Below are 22,983 nucleotides of genomic sequence, written 5' to 3'. Positions count from 1 at the left end.
ACGGAGTTTTAACAGAAAATTAAACATAACTAGCATGTACTCTCACAACTGCTCACACAATCGCACTCCAGATCTCCATTCAAAAACCACAAAACGGGAGTTGGGTGGTAGTGCAGCAGGTTGAGCACAGGTGGCACAAAGAGCAAGGATCGCAATCCCTCAAGGATCACAGTTCGAGCCCCTGGCTCCCCACCTGCAGGGGGATCACTTCACAAACGGTGAAGTAGGTCTACAGGTGTTTATCTTTCTCTCCCCCTCTGTGTCTTCCCCTCCTCTCTCTGTCCTATCCTACAATGATGACATCAATAACAACAGCAATAATAACTACAACAATAAAACAACAAGGGTGACAAAAGGGAATAAATAAATAAATAAATAAATAAACCACAAAACATTGATCTGAAAAGGTACATGTGCAGTTATTTTCATTGTAGTGTTATTTACAATTGCCAGGACATGGAATCAACCTTAAGAAGCTGTGGTATATAAACACAAAAGGAAAGGAGGGGTAACAGCTTCATGGTTATGCAAAGATATTCTCATGCCTGAGGCTCTGAAGTCCTAAGTATACAATCCTCCAGTACCACTATAAGCCAGAGCTGATCAGTGCTCTGGTTAAAAAAAAAGAAAAAGTAAATAAACAGATAAACACAAAGGAGCACTATTCAGCTGTGAGAAAAGAGGAAGTGTTGCCTTTTACAACAGCATGGATAGAAATGTGTAAGATTATGAAGTAACTCAGGAGGACAAATATTGTATGATACCACTTATACGTACAAAATAAGGAAGCAAAGCAAGGGAACAAAGTCTAAAGAAAACAAGCTTTTAACTGAGTGCAGAACCAAGATCAAGAAAGGGAGAGGAAGAAGGAGGCAGGTGTTACATGGGTAAAGGCAGCCCAGTTGAATTTGGTGGAAGGTGTACTTTGGTGCTGTTTGTGTTATGATAGTGCCTGTCAGGAAGAGGTATAAAAGTGTATATCTAAAACAGTCTTACTGTTATCTCAATAATTTTATGTAGCATGTTTATAACTTAATGTCATTTGTGAGTTTTTAGTTCAAATTTGTTCAGTGTTCTAGAACTTTCAAAACCTTGTTTCCTATGTCTGTAAGAACAGTAAGCAGACCACCTACAGTCACGGAGGTTAAGTTAGTCTTTATTTACAAATTAATTTCTAAACTGAGAATTGTTTAATTTATTACTATTATGTTGTTGTCATTGGAGAATCAGGTCTCTGATTTTTGCATGAAACAGAGTGGGCAAGAGAAAGCCACAATTGTAACAAAATTTTCTCTAGTGTGTGGAGGCCTGGCTCAAACCCCATCACCGTCATGGCAAAGTAGGCACCCTTTCAGATGAACTATTCTGCCAATCCAAGAATTGTTTAAAGTCAGCTAGTATTGAAGAAAAAGAAAAAACAAAGAAAAAAAATTTTTTTTTTGAGCTTAACCCTAGAACTGATGACTAAATTCTCAATTATCCAAGGTAGACTTTCCTTAAAGCTGTGTTTGTATAGTTTGGTACCTTAAGTAACATGGTAAGCACAATCATCATCAGTGGAAAAATCACTGTAATGATGGTTGAAGTTGAACTTAAAGAAATGGCTATAACTGGTGACAAGTCAAGTGGAAAGGCAGTGTGTACAATGCTGAATATAAAACAGTAGTTAGAGTCAGCTCACAATGAAATATTTGAGAATGGTGCTATTTCCTGTCTGATCTTTTTCATAATGACACAAGTATTTAGTAAAGACACTAAGTTCAAGCACAACACTTTTTTTTCAGGTGACATATATTTGCACTGTGACTTCAAATTGTGAATATTTCCAATGTATTTGAAAACATTAAGAACAGTTTACCAACTGAGAGGTCTTTGACATAAAATAAAACATGTAGTTATCAAAAGAGTAGGTGAACTCTCTAAATTAAAAATCAAACATTCATGGAATTAATTTGGTATGCAAGATAATATGAACTCAAACTATCCAGTACATTTTCATCATAAAGTGTATGTGTGGTTATTAATAAGCATTAATTTATTCTGTTTCTTCAAAACAATTTCATCATCAATTGTTGTTTTAGCAAGTGCTTTATCACAACATGACAATTCCCTGGTGATGGTCTAGTAGAGGCATAATAATAAAGAGACTCACTGATGATACATTTTTCAGTAAGATGACACTTTCCAGGAAGGATCTATTAAAAGCCAATCTAGAAAACTCAGTAAGTTTTAATTTATAGCTATAAAACTTCATGTGTCCTCCTAATTGCTTTACTAACATACTTTATGCAGTATTCTGCACAGATTGCTTGGCAACAAAAGAACATAAGCCTGAAGAATATAACAAATTTACCTTCCAGCCTGCATAAAAAGCAGCAGTATAACTTACACCAAGGTTTTAATCTGGCATTCTTAAACATTATGTACCAAATACTTAAATGGAATCACTATTCCATCCATGAAAATAATGGAATGGTAATTCTTAAGCTCAGTGGACACACTACTTATCATAATAATGGAAGCATAGAAAAAAAACTGCAGTGCAAAATGTTTAGGTGAAAGTTCTATTGTTTTTGTTCATTGGTGTTACAGCTTCAAAATTGTTGCTACAACACTTGTTCAGTATCCTCTAAATCAAGCTCTCATACCAAGAATACAAACAGACAAGAGCTCAAGATCTGTTGGGTCTTTCAAATTTTCACATTTTGGAGCTTGGGCAGTGGCATAGTCAGTTAAGTGCATAAATTACCATGCACATTTCAAGCGTTGCTGGTTCATTGGTAGAATGTCTCACCTGTCCTTATTACCATGCATAAAGACTGGCGCTCAAAACCGAGTCCCCACCTGTAGGGGGAGGCTTCAGGAATGGTGAAGCAGTATGGCAGGTATTCTTTTTCTCTCACCCTATCTTCCCTTCCCTTCTAAAGTTTTCTCTGCCTAATAAAATAAAATGAAGTTTAAATATTAACAGTTTAACTTCTTCTTTTCTACTCATTTCTACAATAGCCCTTCATTTAACAACAGAATTGGTATAGACAGATTATAAATATATAATTACATACATATATGTATGCATTCTCTGGGTAATTGAGATAAGGAAAATAAACTCCCAATATTTATTTTGAGAAAGAAAAATAATTTCTTATTTTATTTTTTTTAATTAAAAACACTACCAATAATCTTTATGTTTGAAATTGTATTAACTATAGCTCACAGAATAGCTAGTACACATTCACAAAACAGAAAATATTGTTATCGGGGTACCAATAAGAATTGTCTCCAATATGTTATAGATGATAATCACAGGGAGTAAAACTGTCCTCTTCTAAAACAAAAGCGAGACAGATTAGCATACAAACTGCTTTAAGCATATATTTGTATGTCTTATAAATTTTGAGTTATATTACCTTGTAAATAATATAAACTGTAAAATAGGTTTACAAATTTATCTGCTTCAGTCTTGAAATTTACTTTCAAGAAACAATATGCAAGTGCTTCCTACTTAGAAGTCTCAGTGATATAAAAATACATTAGGTAATCTCTGCCAGTTTTGAAAAAAATATTAATAAAATTCACACACACACACAGCCAGATAGTGGGACACCCAGTAGAGTATAGATGAGCTAGGACACAGGTTCAACCTCCTGTTCCCCACCTGCAAGGGGGAAGCTTTAAAAGCAGCAAAGTAGGTCTGCAGGTGTTTTTCTTTCTTCTTCCCTCTTTACTACACCTGTCCCTTTCAATTTTTCACTGTCCTATCAAATAGAACAGAAAAAAAAAGAGGGTTGGGAGGCACGGGGGGATGGCTACCAGGAGTGGTGAATTTGTCGTTCAGGTCCCAAACACTAGTGATAACCCTAGTAGCAAAAAAACAAACAAAAAAATACACACTCTACAGTAGGCAGACCTTCCACCTTCTGCACCCCATAATGACCCTGGGTTCATACTACCAGAGGGATAAAGAATAGGAAAGCTATGGGGGGGGGGAATGGGATACTGAGTTCTGGTGGGGAGAATTATGTAAAGTTGTACCACTCTTATCTATGGTTCTTGCAGTGTTTCCTTTTTTAAATAAAAATTAAAAAAAATACACACTCACAAACGTGTATCTTCAGGCTAACAAGAAAGCTCATTTACAGTGGTGTCTGGTTTTATGTGAGTATGAGCCAGCTTGAACTCCCAGAATCCTTAGCACTGGGGGAAGCTTGGGCAGTGTGATGTCTCTCCTTCTTTAGGTATCTCTGTCTCTCCCTTTCTATCTTTAATAAAGTTGACCAGGGATGGTGAAACTCCAGCAATGAAAAAACAAAACAAACAAACAAACTCAGTATGTTCTCCTTTACATTCTCCATTACTTGTTATTATAAAAATTATAAGGGGGGGGACAGCATAATGGTTATGCAAACTGACTCATGCCTGAGGCTCTGAAGTATCAGGCTTAGTCTCCCACACTACCAGAGCTGAGCAGTGCTCTAAAAAAATAAAATTATAAAACCAGGAATCCAGGGAGACCACAAAAGGTTTTCTTTTGTTTTTATATTTTTTTATTTTGCCTCCAGGGTTATCGCTGGGACTCTATGCCTGTACTATGATTCCACTGCTCCTAGAGGCCTTTTTTTTTTCCAAGACCATTTTTTCCCTGGTTGTTTATTGTTGTTGTTATTATTATTGCTGTTGTTATTGAATAAGGCAGAGAGAAATCAAGAGAGGAGGGGAAGACAGAGAGGGCAAGAGAAAGATAGACATCTGCAGACATGTTTCATCACTTGTGAAGTGACCCCTCTGCAGGTGAGGAACCAGGGGCTCGAACTGGTATCCTTGGGCCAGTCCTGGCACTTTGTGCCATGTGCACTTAACCCGCTGAGCTATACCACCCAGCCCCCCATTTATTTTTATTTTTTATTTTAAAGAATCTCTGTATGTTCCTCATCACATTCTCCACTATTCCCTTGTAATATAAATTATCTCAAAAGACTTAATGCATTTAGTAGGAGTGAGAAATTCAAGTGATCAATAGCCTCCCAGAGAGACAATATGACTTCTAGGAAAGGCAGAACATATTTCTTAATCCTAACGTGGTTAATTTTGTCCTTCTAGAAATAAGGTTTACAGTCAACAATATTTATACACTTTTCCCATATTTGGGAGCTACTCTCTTCCCTAATCCAGCTTTCTTGTCCTTTTTCCAGCCATGACATCATCTCCCCAGACAATAACATGGATCCACCTGCGTATCAGATGTTAGGCTCAGGCAAAAACTAATTAAGTCACGGGCCCTTTGGAATATACCTAATATAAACAGACCTACTAGCTATTTCCAAAACAGAGACCCCAAATCTTCATCTGCAATATTCCAGCTTTTAGGTTCATGATTAATTAACAATTTGTTTGGCTTTATATGTTAACTCTTTTTCAGGTTCCAGATGCTAACATGATACCAACCGGACCTCCCTGGATAGACGACCCCAAAATGTGTCCTGGAGCCTCATTTCCCCAGAGCCCTGCCCCACTAGGGAAAGAGAAATGCAGGCTGGGAGTATAGATCGACCAGTCAATGCCCTTGTTCACCAGGGAAGCAATTACAGAAGCCAGACCTTCCACCTTCTGCACCTTATAATGACCCTGGATCCATACTCCCACAGGGTTAAATAATAGGAAAGCTATCAGGGGAGGGAATGGGATACAGATCTCTGGTGGTGGAAATTGTACCCCTCTTATCCTATGGTCTTGTCAGTGTTTCCATTTTATAAATAAATTAATTTAAAAAATTAAGATGCTAAAGATGCACTGTGTCTAAATCTAACTGGGGGGGGGGGGGGCGGAGAGCAAGGTGATAGAAGGGGAAACTCCCAGACATACAAAGCAGTCGGTATCCTTAGGTCCTGAGCAGCCTCCGGCACATTCTCGATGGCAGCAGTCACTGACGTAGGGTCCATAACACCTGCCATCACATTGCTCTGCACACACCGTCCTTGTCACTACAGAAGACAGAGATAGAGACTTGATCAAAATCAGTTTTTGTTGTTGTTCTTGTTGTTATTAGTAAATAATGATTCACAAGGCAGTCATTGTCACATTGGTATAATCTCTCATCCTTTCATGATAGATGTTTACACGTCAATTCCAGAAAAGCTAAGTTCCGGAGTGGCAACTTACTCAGCCCAGTAGTGACTCAGTTCTACAGACACTTAGAGAATGAAGTCTTAGAACAAGATTACTGAGCAGAAACTTTCCAAAACAATACACACATTTCTTCTTTCATGTTGCAGCCTACACCTACAGAGCTTTACAACACTCATATAACTTAGCAGGAAAGGATCAAATCTGAAATAACTCAATGAAGCATTTTGGCAAGTTATAAAAGGAGGAACAGGCATTCACAACATGCTTAGTGTGCTCCTATGGAACAAAATTGTTCCCAGAAATGAATTTAAGAAATTTATCAATAAATTGAAAGGAAAAACAAACTTGTAAATGTATTATGTTATAGTTTGCTTTACTAAGACCAGATGATGATGATGATGACACATAGATTGAAAGAAGACTGATCACTAGGAATATAACTGTTTCTGTTTCTGAAATTTAGTATGATTTCTGCAATGAATCTTCAAATAGAATAATCATTTAGTGTGATCTGGGAGGTGGCACAGTGGATAAAGCAATGGACTCCAAAGCATGAGTTCCTGAGTTCAATCCCCAGCAGCACATGTACCAGAGTGATGTCGGTTCTTTCTCTCTCTCTTCCTATCTTTCCCATTAATAAATAAGTAAAATCTTTTTTTAAAAAAAGAATAATCATCTAAAAGTATGAACCAACATTTTCATAAGAATGGAAGAAATGTTAAACAATAAAAATTCTCTTCAGTCTATTTGTACATCTTTCAATTGGAACTGACAGCATCATATCAAAGTATACTTCAAGTAAGCCAATGTTTGATAAACATCAAAATTAGAGTAATAAGGAACATAACTCTTCTCTTCTTACTTATTCCAAAAAGATATTGTTTTTTTAAAGATTTTATTTATTGATTGATGAGAAAGATAGAGAGAAAGAACCAAACATCTCTCTGGTACTTGTGTTGCCAGGGATTGAACTCAAGACCTCATGCTTGAGAGTCTACTGCTTTATCCACTGCACTACCTCCTGGACCACCAAAGAGATATTCTCAAGACATTTAAATAAATTAATTTTATAGTGGAATGTGTCATTAGATTTTGGATTCTGTATTTCATTTTTTAACTTTTATTATCATTTTTTAAATTAATTGAATAGAGACGGCCAGAAATTGAGAGCAAGGGGAAGACAGAAATGGAGAGAGACAGAGAGATACCTGTAGCCCTGCTTCATCACCTGTGAAGCTTTTCCCCTGCAGCTGGGGACTGGGCTTTGAACCTGGGTCCTTGGCCATTGTAACACGTGCGCTTAATCAGGTGCGCTACCACTTCGCTTTGTATTTCATTTCTTATTAACAGGTCAATAGTTTACAGTATAGTTGTTGGCACATGGGTATAATTTTTCATCTCGCCATGCTAGGTGTGGACAAAAATTCTCAAAACGGTCTTAGGTCCTTTTCCGTCATTGTGTACCATGACCTGAAAGCCTCCCCATTCTCCACAACACTTCTTCCTGCCCACTTTCCCTGGAGTCATTGTCTTGGTGCAATATCTTTTACCAGTCCAAGTTTTACTTTGTGTTTCCCCTTTCTGTTCTTGTTCCTTGAGGGAAACATGAAATAAGCCAGATAGAGAAGGATGCATATTGGATAATTTCATTCACTGGCAGAGTTTCAGTATTCTATATTGCTATGTTAGTCTTATTTCTTCACATTACTAGAGTTCTTGGGATGCATTGGATCGACCTTCCCATGGTGCATCCCGTGAGTACCCATTCATTGGGGAAACTGACGATCCTTCCTAGCCGACTGAATCCACATGGATCCCAGTCACTTTCAAAGCCATTAACTGGCTACGGAAGAAGGGCAAACGCTAGAAGAAGAAGAACTAGAGTTCTTCATTATTCCTTTATTACTATATAAAAAGACCCTTTCCATTAAAAGGTAGTGTTTCTCAGATTTGACACAGACATTCATGTGATATCTGCTCCAATATTACCAGTCAAATATGCTATGAACTGACCACCATCTGTAGGTTGGCCAGCATCTCCCACTGTTCTCCCAAGGTTTGTCATACCTAGCAACACAGAAACAACACCTGCCACTTCCAATTCCATGTATCACATGCAATTATAATTCCCACTGCCTTTTCACAATGGATTTCTACATGCTAAATCCAATCCTGTCAGCTTAGCTTAGCTTGCCTGGATAGTGGGTTTGTTTTACCATTTGACCCAAGCTCAAATCCAGCCCACCTAGAGCATAAAACCTTGATACCATTAAAAAACAAACAAAAAAGTTTTATCTTCTTTACCTAGCAAATTTTTTTCCTGAAATATTTAGTTTAGATGTTACTTTTTTTCTGAAACATTTGTTTTCTCTGAAACATTTAAAGACACTTCCAGGTTAAATTGGTCTGTCATTCTTAACTTCTGAGCAAGTGAGAAAATAACTCTAATATTTCAGTTCATGACAGGCCTAGACTTAAATTCAACTCTAGCTTTGTATTATGTGAAGCTATTTAACCACTCTGTATATTTCATTTTACAATTAAGATGGAGCGGATTGATACACAGATCGATTAAAGATACACAGATACATATTTAAAAAGTGCTTATCATGACTCTAAATTAACAGTAAGTAGCCATTATAAGATATAATTATTATGCTTATCATAATACTTTCTTTTATTTGTAGAGGGAGCAAACATGAAAAAAGCAAGTAAGACTTAATTTCAGTTGGTATTCTTAAGAGCCAAGATTGCTCATTTCTAACATTTCTCACTTAGTATCACCACAAATACATTAAGTGGCAAGATATGCATAAGAAGAGATAGGAAAAGGATCCAGGCTCCCCACCTGCAGGGCGTGGGGGGGGGTCGATTCATGGGTAGTAAAGCAGGTCTGCAGGTGTCTATCTTTCTATCCCCCCTTTCTTTCTTCTCCTCCTCTCTCCATTACTCTCTGTCCTATCCAACAACAACAACATCAGTAACAACAATAATAACCACAACAATGATAAAACAACAAGGGCAACAAAAGGGGAAAAAATAGCCTTCAAGAGCAGTGGATTCTTGGTGCAGGCACCAAGCCCCAGAAATAGCCCTGCAGGCAAAAAATCAAAAAAAAAAAAAAAGAAGAAGAAGAAGAGGATAGGAAGAAGAAGAAGAAGAAGAAGAAGAAGAAGAAGAAGAAGAAGAAGAAGAAGAAGAAGAAGAAGAAGGGATAGGAAGAAAGAGAATTCTTAAAATATTAACAATTTAAAATGCTTGGAAGTCAGGTAACATCTAGTAAGTCAAAATTTATAGCAATATTCTAGGTGTTTTTGATATTTTTATTGTTACTCAGATTGAGATCTACAAAATAATTTACTTGGAAGAGCACCTGTTTTGTCCAGCATGCAACTTTAGTTCAAGTTCCTGACCCCCAAGGTTTTGTGGAAAATTCTGCATCATAGTACATTCCATGTGCTACAGGAGTTCGAATTTGGTCTAATCACATGACAAGGCATGTGTCCTACTTAATGACTTTTCTCTCAATACCTACATTTATTTTATTTTATTCTACTTCATTTGTATTTGATAGTCCACACCACTATGATGTCTATGTTAATTACATTTAATTCCCAAATTTCCACAAACTGTGCTGAAGAAATATACTAGATATTACTTTGACTAAATGGCTTTTTAAACTTATTCTATTTCAGCTATCTATCTGGAAGTTTGAGCAAGAAGAAAAGCACTTGTGTTAAAACAGAAATGCTTTGTGAAGATATGAGGACAAATATATATACTTGTACACTGATAAAACCACTGAAGTTAACTGTTGATGAAATTGTTGAGTTTTTATTTGTCAATATTTAAAGGAAATCTCTTAGATGCGTTACATTCACTTAAGACTTGGTTTGATGAAATGCTCTCTAGAGGAACACTTCTAGTTCTATGATCCAATATTTATAAGTATAGATTTTGAAATTGTTATTAAAAATGATCATTCACAGTTGTACAACATATTTTTAGAAGTCAATTTCTAGGATACACTTTAAATGTAACAAAGCCCACAGGGCATTCAAGGAAACATATTACTTCTACAATATGCTAAAAATGTACTAAAATCACAATTAAGAAAACATCTAACTGCAAACACCTAAATGTACTCTCCTACCCATTTTCACAAAAGATCATAAATCAGCAAATCCACATGCATAGTGCCAGGTAGCCTCTAAGAACCAAACAGGAAGCAGAAGAAGAGGAGGATGAGGAGGAGGGAGGAGGAGGGGGAGGAGGAGGAGGAGGAAGAAGAAGAATGGGGAAGAGGAGGAGGAGGAAAAAGAACCATGAAACATGTCGCATACCTGAAAAACCCTTACTGAATATGACATTCATTGTCAAAGCATGTGCCCATTCAGGCAACAATTTGCAGATGCTACTATGATTCCCAGAACCTGACCTCTCCAGAGCCCCCACATGAGGGAAAGATAGAAACAGGTTGGGAGAATGTATCGACCTGCCAACATCCATCTCTAGTGGAGAAGCAATTATGGAAGCCAGAACTCCCACCGTCTGCATGCTAAAGTGAATTCTGGTCCATACTCCTAGAAGGAGAGAATTTTTAAGGGAAGGTGATCAGAGTTATCCGAACCCCAATTCCACCAGGACTCTGAAAGAGGAGAGGAGAAAAGGAAGGACACTCAGAAGTAGTAACGGGTCTAGGTGTGACTTAGAAAGGAAGAGACGGCAGGACCATAGGAAAAAAAATGGATATATATATCAACCCATATCTGATCTTAGAAGAACTACTGCAGTTTCCAATGGAGGGAATGGGGACACAAAACTAGTGGTGGGAACAGTGTGGAATTATAGCCCTGTTATTTTCTAATTTAGTAAATCAATAATAATAATAATAAGAAGAAGAAGAAGAAGAAGAATAACAATGGAGGTATGCTCATATTTTGGCAGTTACTAAACAGGCCTAACCATCGTCCCATATAAATCTCTGGTGATTCAAATACTATGACATGATAATATTGCTAGTAGTGTCAAATAGTAAAGGGATTTGGTCTAATTTGGTTTTCACCACTAGCTGCTACATTCACTTATTTAATGAAGTTTTATTCAACCTAGTTTATATAACATGCTCAATGATTCAATGAGGGACCTTAAAATACATTCATAGCCACCAGGGAAATTACCTCATTAGACTATTAGCATCACCAACATTTGTGAGTCAAGTCAATAAAAAAATAAAATGCTGTATTACATTGACTTTAAAAATATTCCGCATAACAGTATTATTCCCCCCCCCCATATTCCTTACAGAAATACTGGTATAGTGTCAATGGTTGAAGGACTTGCATACCATAGGACTTGAACTCCCATTTTCAATCCTGCTACATTAAATATGTCAGAATGGATTGTATTCTGGCATCTCTTTCTCATGAAATTTCCACTTTTATGCTTGCAAATTTTCCAGTAAAGCATATACTTATAAATCCTTACCCTCAACTACCTCACTACCCTCAACCCAATAAAGATAGAATCTCCTGCTGGAGCTGTTCTCTCTCTCTCTCTCCCTCTCCTTCTCTCTCTCTCTCTTCCTCCTCCTCCTCCTCCTCCTCCTCCTCCTCCTCCTCCTCCTCCTTCTTCTCTCTCTCTCTCTCTCTCTCTCTCTCTCTCTCTCTCTCCTCCCTCCTTCCCTCCCTTCCTCCCTCCCTCCCTCCCTCCTTTCTTCACTGTGTGGTTCTACAAGATTTAGTAGCAATAAGCTTTGATTTTTCAGTGTTCCCTAATGATTATTTCTGAGGTAATTTTCAGTCATGGAACCACAAAATTTGGTCCAATTACAAGACTGCGTTTGCCACATGCACTTCTGTTTTCTGTGAGTACCACAGGTGTTTCTAGTTAAGTGCTTCACAATCAATTAGCAAAGAGAGACAAAGCAGGGGCTGGTGAAGGCACACCTGTGTTTGAGTGCACGTTACAATGTGAAAGCACCTGGGTTCAAGACCCTAGTCCCCACCTGCAGGGCAAAGCTTTGCAAGTGGTAAAGCAATGTTGCAGATATCTCTCTGTATCTCTCTATCTCTCCCTTCTCTCTTGATTTCTGGCTGTCTCTACCCAATAAATAAATAAATACAGATAATACAAAAAGTTTAAAAGAGAGAGATCTGTCTATGCCATTTTTATCTATCACTAATAAATAATAAACTAATAATAATAAACATAATAATAATAATAAACATAGACAACACACACAAACATCCTAACTTGTGGGGACATAGGAACAAAAATAGCCTTTTCCCAAATTTTTCATTGTACAGATTAGGGAACTTGAGAAAAATGAAGTTATTAAAATTTACTGCCCCTCTCTCTGAAGGGAGGCTGGATCAACATATTCTGCCTCTTGAGGAAGACTGGTCCTGAAATGAATGCAGCCTAGAATGTTCCTAGCTGTGACCATGGACTGCAAGCTCAGACTGACAGGGACTAAGAGGTTACATAGGCTCCTGTGCTAAATGTGAACAGACATGAGTCCTAGGGCAGATCAATGGGGATAATAGTTAATGGTATTTATATACTTCCCTCATATTTTGGAGCTACTCCCTGCCCTTACCCAACTTTCTAGTCCTATCTTCAACTCTGACACCATCTTCCCAGATAATAGCTGTTGGGCTCAAGCAAAAAGTCATGGGCCCCTTGGAATACAACTAAAATAGACTTCCTAGCTTCTTCCCACATGAAGATCCTTAGTTCCATATGCTTTATTCTTATGTTTAGGGTCTTGATTATTAAACAATTTGTTCTTCTGCTTTATATCTGTATGCTTTTCAGCCAACAATTTGTAGAAGCTACCATGACACCAACCTAACTTCCCTGAGCAGATGAACTCACCGATGTGTCCTTGAACCCCACCTCCCAAGAACCCTGCCCCATTAGAGAAAGATAGAGACAGGTAAGGAGTATGGATCAACTAGTCAACACCCATGTCCAGTGGAAAAGTAATTACAGAAGCCAGACTTCCCACCTTCTGCACCCCATAAAGAATTTTGGTCCATATCTTAGAGGGATAAAGAATAGAGAACCGTTTAATAGAGTGGATGGGATATGGAACTCTGCTGGTAGGAATTGTATCCTTATCCTATAATCTTGTCAATCATTATTATGTTATTAAAAATTAAATAAGTTTAAATAATAATATAGAGGTAGAACTATATTATAGTGTCTTAGTGTTCCAACTCCATCTTTTTGATCTTTTATATCCCGAGCATTTTCAGAGAATAGGTACTTTTTTCCTCAGAAATCATTTACACCCCTTGAATATTTAGCATAGCATTAAACAATACCTCTTAAATCATACTAAGCTATATACTCAAGACTTCATATGTTAAACAATCTTCCATTGTTAAAATAAAAAGTTCTGCTCTTTTAAGTTTGAGAAAGGTGGTAAAAAAAGGAAATATATTTTAGTTGCCATCAAAGCGAAGGCATGTAATTTATGTTATTTTATAGAACATAATTTTTTCAAAATTCTAGATCAGATCCCCCTTTGAAATGTTTTATAAATATATGCATGTTTCCAGCTCATTGTAATGCTTTCTTTAATCCAAGCCCCCCAAAAGGAAAATAGTAAATAACTGAAATCAATAAGAAGGCTTATGGACATGCAAAGTTATTAGTAAAATACAAGAGTTTTAATTAAAGATGTAGCCTTTTACAGAGGTTTGCTGTTATCCTGATTGATCGAGTCTGCTGGCTCAGCTCTTTCCCTTTTGTCCATTAGCTCTGCTTGCTTTTCTCTGCTCTAATTGTACATGTACTTTGTTGACACTTTCTTTTTCAATGTTTGCTTCACAATGATTGTAAATACAGTTATGTTTTAGACAGTTTATATGTACATGTATGTATGTGTCTATAATTATTTTCACAGTTTATCATTTTGGTTTAACAATGTGAAGGAAACTTTTAGAGAAATTCCTTGGGGAAAGTATTAATCTTTAACTTGATATATATACTAGCTCAAATTTTAAAGACCAAAAGCACATGGTTGTTTTAATATTCATTTTAAATATAAGCCAAATAATTTCTTACTACTAATGTGCAAGTTTTAATATTACAACTATGGAAGAAATGTCAGTGCATTAATGAACTACAGAGGAAAATGATAAATATTATCCAAAATTTCTTAGCATATTCTAGAAAGCTTGTATAGAAATAATACATGACAGAAAATGTTACTTAAAACAATTACTTACTTTTGCAATAGAATACTATCTTCCACCCACAGTTATATACAACATAATAAGTACACTGCTTGCACTGATGTTACTGCTATTTTAATTTTAATTAAAGAAGATTTTGAGATGACCTAGCTGGGAAGAATACTACAGAAATGAGGAATAAATTTCAGCAGAACCTGCTTTTGTTAAAATAAGGCCTTCGTTGTAATAAATTAAATGGACATTTCAAGAGCAAGAAGAATATCAGTACACTACAGTAGTTGGAATATGAATTGCTAATTAATTTTTGTGGTATGATATTTTGGTTTAGGAGACAAACAACTGTTTAACTGACTTTCAAATGTATGTACATTTTTTCAATTAGTTTCCGAGTAAGAAATGTCACTTGCAAAGCAACTTGAAAGACTGAAGAGCATATTGAGTGTTAATCAGCCTAGAAAGTTTCAGTTATATAATCAACTGTTGTAGTCCATTCTAACTGCTTTAACACAAAATGTGTGGAAAGGTTCAGAGCATCAAATCGCAACAGTTTGATCTTTGTTTTCTTTTCCCCTCCTTGGTCAGAATGCAATGTCAGAGATGACACCAGGTCTAAGAGGACAAAAGGGAAACCATCACCCAGCCTGATAATAGGAGGCTGCAGAAAGCTGGTGAGATATCATGCTGAAAGATAAAACAAGGACATGCAGTATCTCTTTTAAATGAGATAAGTGTGCTTCATCTATCTTGCAGTACAGAGATAACTTTGTTCCTTTAATCATTATTATTTATTTCTTAAAGCTTAGTCTCTTTCACCCCTAAACCTACAGCGGTCCAACCTTAGGACTTGGTTCTTTGGAATACAGAGAGTTGTCATTCTTAACAGTAAGCCTACTAAGTAATACTTCCATAAGCTTCAGACTTCACATAGCAGATAAGTTTGTCTCCCCTGACATGGCTACATTAATCCACTGAATCAATTTACTTAAGCTGTGCTGTGGAGCAATGTGACCACGATTTAACTGAGCTTAAAAGTACTTTCAAGTTTGAGTCGCTGTTCCACATGTAATGAAACTCACAGTGTCCCATCACAGGTTCTCTTTTGACCTTTACAAATATGTGAGACTTGCGTCTGTTAAGTTTAAAGTCATGATGCTCTAACATCAAAAAGGATTTAAGAAGATTGAATTTAAATTGTTTTAGATAGCCAGACTTAGAAAAAAAATTAGTATGGATGGAGCAACTTGACTAAATTCTCTGAGCAAAGGCTTTACTTTGATACTATAAATGAAGATTCTTTAGGTTGTCGAAGGGCCCATTTTTAGGCATTTGTTTAGAAAAAAATATTTGTGAAATAACTAGTGACTTGGAAGTGTTAAGTCCCAGCATTAATAATGGATATGGAAGAACAATAATATACAAATGACCCAATAGGCAATGTTAACTGTGGCACCCAAATGCAGTACATAAAATGTGACACAGTTTAGACAAATTCACTGAAAGTAATAATATTTTATTTAAATGCTTTAGATATGTACAGTAAGCTGCTGTCCCAGTTAACTCGGCTTATCCACACTCTTTTTTCACTCTCCAGATCACATTAAAAAAAAAAACACAAAATAACTTCTTCATTTTAAAGGAGAAAGACAGTTTAACCTCTGCCTAAAACTTGTGTTTCTGGGCTGGGTTGAGCACAGACTTGGGTTCGAATCCCCAGTCCCTACCTGCAGGGGGAAGCTTCAAGAGAAACGAAGCAGTGCTACAGGTGCCTGTCTCTCCCTATCACCCCCTGCCCTCTTGATTTCTGTCTGTCTCTATCCAATAAATATATAAAGATAATGCCCCCCAAAACAAAAATAAGATAAAACTTGTGTTTCCTAGAGAACTCCCACCAAAATTACCATTAAGGTAGTAAGCATTTTTGTTTTCCCATGTCTCTTTTCAGAGGTGCTTTCCAGACTGATCACCATTCAATCTGGCAAGGCATTCATTACCAAAGACTGTCTTCTCCAATGTCCTGAAATATTTATCTTTTCCATGACTTCTCAGACTTCAGTGACACAGAACATTACTTGGTACATTTACTCTTACAGGAGACAGCATCTGTGTGAAAACTCTGTTTTGATCTATGGTGAAACTTCAGCTTCCTTTGCTGAGGTTTAGGGCTTTTAAACACTTTGCTTTTCTTCCCTCAAATATGAAAAGTCTTCCTTATTGCTATTCATAATAACAAGGAAATACTTGGCAAATCATGGGGACAGAGGAACACTTCTGCATTGCTGGTGGGAATGTAAATTGGTCCAGCCTCTGTGGAAAGCAGTCTGGAGAACTCTCACAAGGCTAGATATGGACCTTCCTTATGACCCAGCAATTCCTCTCCTGGAAATATACCCAAGGACCCCATGACACCCAACCAAAAAGATATGTGTACACCTATCTTCATAGCAGCACAATTTGTAACAGCTAAAACCTGGAAGCAACCCAGGTGCCCAACAACAGATGAGTGGCTGAGAAAGCTGTGGTATATGTACACAATGGAATACTATGCAGCTATCAAGAACAATGAACCCACCTTCTCTGACCCATCTTGGACAGAGCTAGAAGGAATTATGTTAAGTGAGCTAAGTCAGAAAGATAAAGATGAGTATAGGATGATACCACTCATAAACTGAAGTTGAGAAAGACGAACAGAAAGGGAAACTCAAAGCAGGATTGGACTAAATTTGGAGTAGGGACCCAAAGTAAAAACCCTGGGTTGAGGGTGAGGGTGGATGTTCAGCTTCATGGGGCTGAGGGGGGAGGGAAGAGAGGGGGAAGGAGATGGGACACAGTCTTTTGGTGGTGGGAATGATGTTTATGTACACTCCTATTAATTTGTAGTCATATAAATCATTATTTAAGTAATAGGAGAGGGAAAAAACTGATTGAATGTCTCAAACTTTTTAAAGCACAGACTGAGTCTTTTTAATATATAGGTTGAGTCTTTGATGTATTGACTCTCTTAAAAGCTTAGTCCAGGGAGAACAGAAGCAACCAGTGGCACAGCTATATACAAATAATGTCAAAGGACATAAAATATGGTGATGTTGTATATGATACAGCAAATCCTAATAAAGGGATTTTTCAAAGTTAACTCAATTGCCAAATAATGTGATTATAGCAATAACTATCTATTGCCTTCTTAAACCCTAGGACAGCAGGAACCTCTAGCTTCCTCTACAGAGCTAATAATTCCCCCCAGTCCTGGAACTGCTAGGGTGGGGCTCACTTTGCTGCCTGTTTCTCTCAAGTTATACCAAATGATACTACATCCACCAATCCCAGCATAATCAATGTAACCAGTACCACCTCAGCATGCTTCACTTCAGACTGTGTCCAGAAACGTCAGGCATGGAATGTCAACCCTTCACCCTCATTACTCGGGTGAGACCTTTCCTTTCATAGTATTCTCTAATTCCTTTCCAGGTGGTTCATGTCCTAACAAAGTCACAAAACCTAGATATAGACTAGGTCCTGTAAGATAGAGTATATGTTCACATGTATCCATAAATTAGGGCAAAATATATACCTGAAAAAAAATACACAATAGTCTGTAGTGAGTCTGTATCAAGTTCCTAATGAAATAGTATCTACTTACACTTAGATACCCTCCTCACCTACTTCCTATAACAGTTCTCTCACTCACTGTAAAGCTAACCTTATCAAAGCAAGGACTACAAAAGCTGAATAAGGGCAAAAGACTGGCATATTTTAACAATGACTCTTTAGACACTATCCGGTCATTCCATCAGCTGGGGCCCTACTCGGGGAGTACTGAGATTCCCAAACAGACATGATGGGCCTAGACCTCGAATAAATCCCTTTCTCCATTGTTATTTCTATCAGAACAACACAATAGACCCCTTATGGGTACCCATAGGACCTTGCCCTCACCTTGGATCAACAATGATAGAGAATGTTCATCCTCTGAAGGGAGGATGGACAACATACTGTATGCTACACCTGAGAAAGATGGGTCGATATTGGGGCAGCCTCGACTATTCCTACTCATGGCCACAGAATGTGAGCTCAGATCTAGTTGGATGCAGAGGTCACATAGCTCCTAAGTTGATTATGGGCCCCAGATGACATCAAATCGATGGGGTTTACAATCAACAATATTTATACACCTTTCCCATATTAGGGAGCTACTCTCTTCCCTGATTCAGCTTTCTGGTTCTCCTGCCAGCCATGACATCACCTCCCCAGACAATAACTTGGATCCACCGGCATATCAGATTTCAGGCTCAGCGGAAAAAAGAAAAAAGAAGAAGAAGAAAAAAACTAGTATAGCCACAGGCCCTTTGGAATTTAACTGGAATATACCTACTAGCTATCTACAAAATTGAGGATCCCCCCCCAACTCTTCATCTGCATTATTCTAGCCCTTTGGTTCATGATTGGTCAATAATTTGTTTGGCTTTGTATGTTAACTCTCTTTTCAACCACCAGGTTCCAGATGCTAGCATGATGCCAACCAGACTTCCCTGGACAGATAACCCCACCTGGAGCTCTACTTTCCCAGAACCCTTCCCCACTAGGGAAAGAGAGAGGCAGGCTGGGAGTCAACACCCATATTCAGCTGGGAAGCAATTACGGAAGCCAGACCTTCCACCTTCTGCATCGCACAATGACCTTGGGTCCATGGTCCCAGAATGTTAAAGAACAGGAAAGCTATTGGGAGGGGATGGGATACAGAGGTTTGGTGGTGGGAACTGTGTGAAGTTGTACCCCTCTTATCCTACGGTTTAGTCAATGTTTCCTTTTTATATGTAAAAAATTTTTAAAAATTGGTGCCCATAAGTATGGGAGCTAATTTATAGGCTTTCAATTTTATTCCACTGATCAATTTATTTATTTTGGCTCCAGTACCAGGATATTTTGATTACCCTAACTCTGTTGTATATCTTGAGGTAGGAAGTGTGATGTCTCACATCCTATTATTTTTTCATCCTATTATTTTTTTATTTATTAAGATTTCTTTGATGATGTTAGGTATTTTCTGGTTCCAGACAAATTTTTCATAGTGTTTGTTCTACTCCTTTAAAGAAATATAGTAGTACCTTGATGGAGATGACATTAAATCTACAAATGGGTCTGGGTAGGATGGCTGCTTTCATGATGTTAATTCTTCCAATCCATGAATAACACTGTCAAAATGACCATCCTGGGGCTCGGGCAGTAGCACAGGGGATTAAGCGCAGGTGGCGCAAAGCGCAAGGAGCGGCATAAGGATCCGGGTTCGAGCCCTCACCTTCCCACCTGCAGGGGTGTCACTTCATAAGCGATGAAGCAGGTTTGCAGGTATCTATCTTTCTCTCCCCTTCTCTATCTTCCCTCCTTTCTCCATTTCTCTCCGTCCTAGCCAACAACAATAATAGTAACCACAACAATGATAAAACAACAAGGACAACAAAATGGGGGAAAAAAGCTTCCAAGAGCAGTGGATTCATGGTGCAGGCACCTAGCCCCAGGAACAACCCTGGAAGCAAAAATAATAATAATAAAATAAAAAAGAGACCATGCTACCTAGGAATTTTCAGTATATAAGTCCTTCACTTTCTTTGTTAACTTTATTCCCAAATATTTGAATGTTTTCACAGATACAGTAAAGGGGACAGATTTCATTAAAAAAAAAAAAAAAAGAAAAGGAAAAAGAAAAAAAAAAGCCATAAAGTGAGTACATCTTTGAATTGTTTGCAAGCCTCTTTGCCTTAGGATACCGAGTTCTTTCTGGATACGCAATTTACCTCTCAAGTAGTCAAGTAAGGAGAGAGAACAAGACTGAATGTCCAGGGCAGACAGCTTCCATTTTACTCACGGGGAGTGTTGACTTTTTTATTCCCCATTCATTCACATCAGTGGATTTCACAAAGTGGAGCTGGCCCACAAAACAAAAATCTTCTTTCTACATTCATTCATTCTGATTTAAGATAGATTGAATTTTCTTAATAGTTATCTCCTTAGGTTTATTAAAATATTTACTAGGGCCCAAGTATAAGCTAAAAGTACTTAGGCATTATAAAGACATAATTACATTAAATATGACTGCAAACAATTATCTGAGGTGAGTGTAATTATCTCTGTGCTCTGGGGGTCAGGAGGTGGTGAACTGGGTTAAGTGCACATAGTATGAAGCACAGGGACCCTCACAAGGATCCCGGTATGAGGCCCAGGCTCCCCACCTGCAAGCGGGTCGCTTCATAAGCGATGAAGCAGGTCTGCGGGTATTTATTTTCTTTCCTCCTCTCTACCTCCCCATCCCTCTCAGTTTATCTCTGTTCTATCCAATAAAATGGAAAAAAAAATCTGTGCTTTAGTTATGGCAAATTAGACTAGAAAGATCAAGTCATTTTCTCAGTATAGGAAGTGGAAACAACTGCAGTTTGTACCATCTAATTGATGTCAAATAAACGGTTCTCACCCACTAAACTGTGTTATATACTATGATATTCAGGAAACAGTACTATATTTACGTTCAGTACTCTGAGATTAACAGATCAGTTATTAGATATGTAAATTTAACAACTCCTTCTATAATTTCCTCAGCTAAAATTTCCCCGATTGTGAAATGAGGTAAGTTACAATCACCCTTTAAACTCATGGGGCTATTATAAAAATAAAGTTTAAATACAGATTCTGTTATTACTAGTTTCTTGCAATCTAAGATTACAATGTATAGTTGCACACACCACACCCATTACCAAAGTTCTGTTTCCCTGTCCCCCCACCTCCCAAAAGTAACCACCATAGTTCTCATAAGTCTTACAGTTTGCTTGCTTCTGTTTTGTTTGGATTTTCAAAAATAAATTCTAAATGGACTATTTTATAGACTATAAATATTCCTGCACATGAATATTTTTCAAACTTTTAATCTGTATATATCAGATACACGTAAATGTCTGTTCACTTTAAAATTGATAAGCCTGCTAACTAAGAACAGCAACTTAGAAGACAGGTCTAGGTTATTTGAGTAAGCCTAGTTTAGGTGTTGAAAACATAGGTGAATTAAATGACATCATAGCTGGTGACTGAACATATTAGCTATAACTTGATTTTCTCATCCAAGCCTACTTTCACCTTCACTTGGTGGAAAATAAATGTGATACATGCATTTGTTTCTTTTTTTTTTCTCTTTCATATATTCTATTGGAGGGTTAATAGTTTACAGTACAATTATTGACTCATGGGTACAATTTCTCACCTCACAGTGATAGGTGTCTGTAAAATACTCTCACACCCAACTGTGGTCTGTTTCCACCATCATGCACCAGGACTCCAAAAAGCCCAGGTAATTATACATAGAAGTGCAAGTAGATCTCAGGGAGGCCAGAGAATGATGAGATAAAGACTGTCAAAAACTATTACTCATTTGTTTTATTTCATTTTACTGCAGTTCATGTTTGACTGACTTAATTAATCGCCTGTATCGCTGTGGACTTCACTAACTTCTGCTTCTCATTGACAGTCATGTTTCAGAATGGAAACCTCAACTAGGTTATTATCTCTTCCAATTAAGTTTCCAACATGGTATAACCAATGCCTCTGAATTACATTCTGAATATTCTCTGGAAAGAATGAGAGTTGCACAGTCTGGGTCCATATATACTTCTCTTAGAATTCAAATCTTCTTTAGAAGGATGTAGGTTAGACTCTCCTGAGAATATTTACCATCATCCCTGCTCCTTCCTATTAAATTCCTGTGGATGCTCCCCTAGTCTTCCGGTGTTGTGGCAACCAAAAATGTTCAGCCATCATCAATGCATTTGAGAGAAGATTTTTCCCTGATTAAGAAAAACTAATAAAAAAAAATGGCTGCAGGATCTCCTCATGCAGAAGCAGTTACTCCTTAAAGAAAGACACATATATTCTTAGTAAGTCTACTAAACTTAACTCATGATCAGAATAAGAAGAAGCATTAGCAACAGGGAGGTGGCAGAGTGGACAGAGTGAAAAGTTAAGGGTCTACAGGCTCCCATTTTCGATACCTTATATAATGCATATGCTGGAACTACATTTTGGTCTTTGTCTTTCAGAAAATTAATAAGTATAAATTATAGTGAGAAGCTGATAGAAATTATGATGACTTTTCTAACATAATAAAATTCATTAAAATAAAAGTTTCAGAATTTCGTGCACTATAGGACTTAAAGGAAATTTAATTTCATACATTGGAAAAATTAGTTTTTTCTGTTTCTCATTAATACAGTAATTTCTCATGATTTTGAGAGTCATTATTTACCTCTACAAAATAAATGTATACATATAGGCATTTGACTCTTGGAACATTAAATTTTGTATTCTACAAAAAATTAAAGTAAGTCAAAGATAAAATCAATTATAATTATTTTATTATTAAAAGTCTTACATGGAACTTCTGGTCCCAAAAATACAATATATATATATATATATATATATATATATATATATATATATATTGCCATTCTATATTAAGAACACATATAAATCCTGTGAGTACTATAAAAGTCAGTAATATAATGGAAAACTCTGAAAGTTTATAAGAGAAAGGCTAATTGGTCTGGGGACTAGAAGTGGAGGGACAATACAGTATTAGGTTAAGTCATGTTTCTCAACCAAAAGAGGAAAAATTAAAAAA

The 22,983-nt window shown here is 37.1% G+C and overlaps 1 protein-coding gene across 2 annotated transcripts in view; it reads right to left on the bottom strand.

Annotated features, from left to right (window-relative positions):
• ERBB4 (erb-b2 receptor tyrosine kinase 4) overlaps nucleotides 1-22,983 on the bottom strand; it is a 1,141,529-nt gene that overhangs the window by 359,406 nt on the left and 759,140 nt on the right. For both annotated transcript variants that reach the window (XM_007524518.3, XM_007524517.3), the window contains exon 6: nucleotides 5,860-5,978. In XM_007524518.3, coding sequence (XP_007524580.2) covers nucleotides 5,860-5,978 — 119 coding nt within the window. The remainder of the gene's footprint in view (nucleotides 1-5,859; nucleotides 5,979-22,983) is intronic.

This window comes from Erinaceus europaeus, chromosome 7, assembly GCF_950295315.1.
Source record: "Erinaceus europaeus chromosome 7, mEriEur2.1, whole genome shotgun sequence".
NCBI lineage: Eukaryota > Metazoa > Chordata > Mammalia > Eulipotyphla > Erinaceidae > Erinaceus > Erinaceus europaeus.
The sequence above is the reverse complement of the archived record's forward strand: the minus strand, read 5'-3'. Positions and strand labels throughout refer to the sequence as shown.